The 7,598-nt window shown below is 38.8% G+C and overlaps 1 protein-coding gene across 1 annotated transcript in view; it reads left to right on the forward strand.

The window, feature by feature from the left end:
- The window catches only part of LOC113054050 (A disintegrin and metalloproteinase with thrombospondin motifs 6-like), a 107,120-nt gene extending 101,839 nt beyond the window's left edge, over positions 1–5,281 (forward strand). Inside the window, exon 26 of the mRNA XM_026219337.1 lies at positions 326–5,281. Coding sequence (XP_026075122.1) covers positions 326–435 — 110 coding nt within the window. The 3' untranslated portion in view covers positions 436–5,281. The remainder of the gene's footprint in view (positions 1–325) is intronic.
- The last annotated feature ends 2,317 nt before the right edge of the window (positions 5,282–7,598 follow it).

Consider the following 7,598-nt stretch of genomic DNA (forward strand, 5'->3'; position numbering starts at 1 on the left):
CCATGGAACAGAAATGGAGGAATATCTTGGACATTTTGAAAATATGTGAAGTGAATCACACAAAGCTGTCTTATTATTGTACCTTTATTCTGATCTTGGAGCTTGACAGCCCCAACTCTAATCAATCTTGGGTGTTAAACTACAGCAAAAAGTCAAAGGTTTGGAATGACATGAGGGTGGGTAAACGATGACAGACTTTTCATTTTAGGGTGAACTATCTCTTTAACAAGACTTCAAGTTTCCTCTTTGTGGTTCCCCAGCATCAACCACTTACTCACTCCTCCACGTATCCTTTCTCATTCCATCTTTTTTCCTCTTTCCCTAGAGTGCAAAGACGTAAATAAGGTGGCATATTGCCCGTTGGTGCTGAAGTTCAAGTTCTGCAGCCGTGCTTACTTCAGGCAGATGTGCTGCAAGACATGCCAAGGACACTGAGCCCGCAGAGACAACAAGGAAAGAGAGAAAACTGGCAGGGAGACAGCGAGAAATGTCAATGCTGGACACAGAGAAGGAAGCCTCTCTCTCTCACTAATCAACACACACACACACACACAACTGCTTTTAGCCCTGTGGAACCCAAACCACTGCTCAGCACTGCGCTGAAACCTGTCTTATTTTCACTTCTGTGAAGTGGGAATGTATAAAATGATCATTATTGTTGTTATTTTTATAATAATGATAATAATTGCTCTTGGTTATTATTATTATTATTATCAATGTCTTTTTGTTGTTATAATCCAAAGTGCTGGACACAACACTCACAGAAGTAGCACGGCAGAGGTTTACTGTATTTCAAGGTGCCCACCTAAGAGAGTTTGGGACATTGGTATATCCCTGGGTCTTGCTTACACACTCCTAACATGGTTCTGTTTGTAACGCTGCATTCAGGGGCATTCAAACCATTAATGTTTGCTCACATTGGCAGCATCGGATTGATTGGAGGTAATTTGTTTTCAATAAGAGTTGGCGGTTTGAGGCAACATAAGCATCAGATACTGTTGGTGGCATGCCAAAATATCGCTACCAACAACAAGCGTGCAGACACCATCATTTACGTGATCCAGCATCTGATACATTTGTATACAGCAGGCCAAAAGGAACACTTCCAAGCAACGGATAGTACTGAGACTTGGTGACTGCAATGTGAATGCCCCTTTAGGGTTAAAAATAAATAAATAAAATCCAAATTTGTCACCCAAATGAAACTTTTCGCTCCTAAAAACAAAGTATAAGTCAGGGGTAGAGCTGTCAAAATGGATGAAAAACTAATTTCAAAATTTTGAGCTTAAATATTATTACAATTTGAATTAGATTTGAATTTAAAATGCATAATTTCAGTTAAGTTAAAGAAAAGCTATTGCCTGTCTCCTGACGCCACAAGTCGCAGGGCGCATCGAGCAGAAGATAACATGACTATCCGTGAAAAAAAGTGCATAAATGTTTCAAACCAATTATAATTAATTAAGTTGCTTAAACAATTATAAACAAAACAGCATCATGTATGTATTCATACAAAGGACTGAAATCCAATTACATTTTTCATTTAAAACAAGCTGAAGTGGGATGGGGGAAAAAAAACACCTCCATTAAATCTTGAGATATGTTTTTTTTTTTTTTTACTTGGATTAATTTTACATGGCTTTCTAAACATGCAGATCTCTTATGTGAGAAGTGTGTGCAATGATAAAATGCAATGACACTTACATCGCCATCGCATCTTGTGCGCCACTGATAAGGCTGCCTTCCTAACGCACACCTAAAATTCTAATGCAGCGTTTTTGCATTTGAATGTGGATTTTTATCTTAAAATCAACGAATAGTCGAAATCCAATTTTTTTTTTTTTTTTTGACAGCCCTAATCAGGGGTAACCTGTCCTGCTCCTGGAGAGCTATGTACCTTCCTGCAGTCTTCAACCTGCTCCTACAGACCTGGCTGTTATTTTAATTAAACTCTGCAGGTGGTATAGACTTACTTGCCGTTTGATTGAAAGTATAGACTGGGAGTGTCCAATCCTGCTCCTTTAAGGGTCAGTATCCTACAGAGTTTAGCAGCAACTTAGCATAGCAGCTGAACTCTGGCTTTGCTTCACTTTGCTTTTAGTTTAACACTTGCAAACTTCTCTAAGCACTTCCCAGCTGCTACTGCCATATTGAAGTGCATTCGACTTTGTGAAGTTGACATGGGAAGTTTATATAGACCAGGGAGGTCCAATCCTGCTACTGGAAGGCTGAGTTTGGACATCCCTGATATTACCCCTTGACCCCTTCGATTTTTATTAAGGGTGTTAATATACTTCATAAGTACCCTTCGGCAGCTCCATATACCACAATGAAACATGATTGTGACCTCACCATACATAGTTTAATTTGCCCCCACCCCAAACAACTCTATGACATAATAATAATTTTTATTACAGCCCAAACATACCTGTAGACATATAGAATGCTTCTTCAAACTAATTTGTAAAGGAAAACATTTAAATAATAAATCAACTCCATAGTGGATTCCAAGTGAGGTTTCCACCAGTTGTGGGGACTCGTGCAACATAATCAATGACGTACATCCGATTCAATGAGATGAAGAGAAGTTAGTGAGGGAAGAGCATAGAAAACAAATTGTAGGGCCATTGTAGGACAGTGGCACTCAAGGAGCAGGATTAGACACCCCTGGTTTAGATATGTACATTTATACACTTGGCAGCCACTTTTATCCAGAGCGACTTGCACTGCATTCAGTCCTAGTTGTTTTGACAATAACTTTTAAAAGTAAGATGCCAGGGCCAAAGACAAACAGGGTAGTGTGATTGGGTGCTTTGGTGTTGAATTCGTGCAGAAGAAATCTAAATTATAGCTTCAGAGTCCAAATGTTCAGTTGATTTAGCCACCTGTTTTACTGAGCTGAATCACATGACCACAGGCCAAAGAATTCCACCATTGTCTGACACTCGAACAAGGCCTGGAAATCAGATCAGTTTCAAAGGAAGGTTTCTACTATTGCATCTGTTGAATTATTGTGGACAGCAGAGAGACATTAATTGCGATTCTGAAGTGATTCTGCTTTAGGGATCCGTATTCTGCTTTAAATTCTGGGGTTCTGACATTTAGGCATCTGCCGGGGACCAGCATGTTCCAGACACAATCATTTTCACATAAAATGCGTGCTGCAGCCACACTCCGTCACATCATCAGTAGAATACACTGACAATTCATCAAGACAGGGATCACTTGCTTGGAGATCTCCAGATCTGTGATGCCGATGCATTAGTAAAGTTTAGTAAAGGGCCAGTGCCTGGGTAACCTGCCAAACCCCATAGATCCGGTCTGCCATTGACTACCTCCAAAACACCCTTCTTCCTCCTTCCCCGTGATCACAGTGCTTCCAGCCCACACTCTTAAACCCTCCACACTCAATGGTGCTTTTCTTTCCTCAAAGAAGGACTATTTGTTCCACTGCACTTCTTCTGTTCATCTTTTGAGTTGGCGGCTCTTCTGGCCCCATGGTGCTATAAGACCTTGATGCAACCTGGCTATGCAGTCTGACAGAAAAACCAAGAATACTTTAGCTCTGTTCCAAATCCTTGTGAGCTCCCTACATATATAATGCATCATAGACTCGTTATAGAGGTCATTCCAAAAAGTAGGCTGTGGGCAGTATCGTTTTATTTATTTTAACAGATTCAAAGGTGGAATCACACTTTCACAATCCCAGAATACAGTGCTCAATTGCAGACAAAGTGAAAAATGTGTACTGTGCATTTTTATGCGTGTTGGACTATTGTGTCATTAGCTTAGCCACATGCTACTGGAATCAATTTTGAGTCATGTTTACTGTGCACTTTACGAATGCTAGTTGATGGGGTTGCTGCCTACGTAGTGTTTCAAATTAGTAAATAGGTTCTATTCTAGTTATGATGCTGCTTTAGGCCTGAAATATACTCTACACAACCACAAATGCAAACTTCTAGCTATACCGGATTTATGAAATGTGTTAGACCACGTTGCATTCTTAGCATTGCCACAAGTGGTGCTATATTGCGCATTAATGTAAAATATTGTCTTCTAGAGTCAGCCTCTTCAGATCAACTACTGTCATGGTGGAGTAACAGAGAAAAATCTCTTAATGGTCATGCTTCTAGCTGAAAGGATGAGTTTGGTGAGGTTTTCAGAGCAACTCAAGACCACACGTTTGCATACTTACCTAAGCCATGTTTTTTAACATGGAATGAAACCAACTAAGATATAGAAAAGAAGCTCACTGGGTTTTGGAACATAGCTTTTTTCTCTTTCTTTATGTCATTTTACCTCACATTGGTTTAATTTTGTCCATCAACTACATGTTGCATTTTTCCATCATCCATGAGAGACTTTACCCTGCTCTCTCTTAGCTAAGGGAACATCAAATTATAGAGCATTGGGGGACCTCAATTTTAGATCTCACCTGTGTTATGGGACCCAATCGATTATTGTTATCAAGGAATTATGGGACATTTTTATGATTTTAATCATACAACCATTCTACTTTTGCTGCTGCTACTCTTTTGTAGCCACAAACACAATTAATTGATTATGTATTGGGAAATGGTTATACTGGGATCATTCTACAGTGAACAGTGAACAGCAGAACTGTAGGCCCAACATGCTGAGCATTCTGATATTGTGCTTGATGTACAAGTTTACTGGCTTTGGGACAAGGACTCTCAATAAGACTCAATGAAACTGGTACTGGTCGCTGTGAACTTGTGTCTTTGAATGTCACATTGTTTAACCTGTACCTATAGAAGAGAGTTTTGATTTTTTGTAAATAGTTGCTTACATTTTATATTCAGTATTATTAACGTTGGTACACTGTTACGAATTTTTATTTTCCGTAAGTTATATGCTAATTTATTGCCATGTGTCACTTGTTTTATGTATGTTTCACTGCATACAAACTGAAATCATGTCTAGTGAAAATAATGCAGTGGAATAACACCCTTTTAATCTTGTTTTACGCTTGGTAAAATGTGAGTTTGAATGTGTCTTATTTGCTACTAAAGCACTCTTAAAACTACGTCAGAATGCTTTTGTGTGAGTCTGTGCGTTTGTGTGTGTGTGTATGCTAGTATGGCATTACTGCACTGTCTCTCGAGTACCAGTGCTCACAAAAATAATAATAATAAATAATGGTGTCAAAGGGTAAGGACAGAAATATTCCCATAGTAACTTCAACATTCTCAGTCCTTTGGTTTGTACTCTTGCTGAATCCAACATGTAATGGATCTTGAATAAAATGACTTTAAAAGGGTTGTGCTTGCTTAGATGTTCCTTCCTGTGGTCTCCCACAAATGGCTCAAGTATATCTAAATGAGTTTACAGCCTGAGAACAATGGACTCTTTCATTAAATGGATAATCCACCCAAAAAGTTGACAATTCTGTCATCATTTACTCACCTTTGTGTCGTTCCAAACCTAAAAGACTGACTTTCTTTCGTCGAACACACAAGAAGAAATTGCTAAATGTCCAAAGAGTTCTGAATCTTAAATATATATATATATATATATATATATATATATATATATATATATATAAACAGGCCAAACCTTGAGCCCTTGATGGAGATGGGCTTAATTATGTTCTTCGCAATGTTTCATGGAAATGGGCTTTTGCTGCTGAGCCATTTGCTGAAATTTCAGCTCCCAGCTACTGATCTTAATGGAATTATGGGTAGTGTAGTCCCAACACGACACTCTAGAAACATTTATCATCACTTATAACACAGCTTTCTGGAACACTTTCTGATTGGTCAGCTGCAGCATGCAGTGGGCAGATATTAAATAATATTTACTGTTGTCGGCAACGTTGTACATCAGACTGATCACTTTGTTCCTCTTACCAGACAGCAGGCTTGCTATCACTTGATTTATACAGTACAAATGCAGTTGCCACCATTTTTGCATCTAAATGATCAATTCTAGTAAAAAATTACCACAGGTAACTTCAGTAATAATGTTACAGTAATATTCTTGCAGTGTTCATCTTGTTACTCAGAAGACTGTGTTGTACTTTGTAATGGACATTTGTTTCCTGGTGGAAACTTCGATAATATGCTGCGATAATATGTATGTAAAATTTTAATTCGCTAAATTCTTGTTAAAAACTCCAATTCGCATTTCACGTCAGTGTATTTATTTGTTTATTTTATAGGAAGCCGCATAACAAGTGAAAGTTCTTTATTGCAATTTTGCAATAACGGCCATCTGACTATACTGTACACTATTTCTTAATGATCCCGATGTCATAAAGGTTTAGGTAACTTTATATGTAGCAAAAAAAATTCACTTTGTCTGGTTAGATGCCGTATTGAATTTAACAAGAAAATGAGGCTGTGAGAGACACTCACTCACATAGACCAAAGTCTATGGACAAAATGAATGAATTTTTACTGCTCAGAAACCCACCAGTTGTGCTATTTAAACATCTATGCTGTACTTGGCCTGATGCTAATTCTAATGAATTGCAGAGTACAGATAACTAGCTGCTCTGTTTTGTCTAAAGCAACTGCTTTTGAATACCTGAAAGACTGCTTGGGTCTCGTTTGCTTGGAAAAAGAGACAGAGTGATCGAAACAGACAGCGATAGAAGATTAAGAACGTCTCAGCAGCTGGCTGCAACTGTCAGCTTCAATTCGGCTGTTTACATGTCGACTCTCAGCATAGCCACAACAAAGACGAGCCAAGACAGCAGAGACACTTGCCAAGAAACAATTCCATTCTTTATCTCTTTGTAAACTGAAGAGACAGACTGAGATGTCAAACGAAATAATGATATAGCATAACAAAGCAGCCCTATGTGTGTATGGAAGCCATAAAAAGACAAATTTGAAGCCGTTAAGATACAACCGCATAAATGAACACCAACACATTTCTGTCAATGGCAACATGTTGTGAACAGCATTGGTTTTGTGCCCAAGATCCAAGCGTTCTCATTGTTAGTGTAACGGGGATGTGCATAAGGCAATGGTGATCAAAGACATGCTGATGGCAAGATTGCACTTGCATTTTGTTCTTACCCAAAACAGATGTTTATCTTTGAAGGTTCTCAGAGAGGAACATAAGCTTTGTTTACTTGGGAGTACTGGCTGAGCGTTTGCCTGAAAGTTCCTGACCTAGGGGGTCTGGTGTAATGCTGTTTCAATGTGGTCCTAGCCTAATGCAGACTAGCCAGTGATGTGGTCTTCTTCACTAAGGAGTGCAAAGTTTTGATCCCAAAGACAAACCCAGCCTTTGTATCACACTTAAAATATTTGCACATTGGGATTATAACAGATTAGGCAGAATAAACACGATTTCGAGACAAACGTTCAGTTGTGGCACATGTGTGGAACACTATAGGGGAGAGTGGGGTGATTTGTGCCGGGGGGGGGGGGGGGGGTTCCGCTCTTCCGCTTGTTTCTGGAAAACCATTGAAGAAATTGGTCATGTGACCACATAATTTTAAAAAGCCATCCATTTTACTCATCCTCCAAAGAAGAGAGACACATGGCATGAGAGGTAATCACATTTTAGCTCAAAAAACTGTTTTTTTCCATTAAAAGTAAAATTTCTATTATCAAGGTTTT

The sequence above is a fragment of the Carassius auratus genome, chromosome 35 (genome assembly GCF_003368295.1).
Source record: "Carassius auratus strain Wakin chromosome 35, ASM336829v1, whole genome shotgun sequence".
NCBI classification, from domain to species: domain Eukaryota; kingdom Metazoa; phylum Chordata; class Actinopteri; order Cypriniformes; family Cyprinidae; genus Carassius; species Carassius auratus.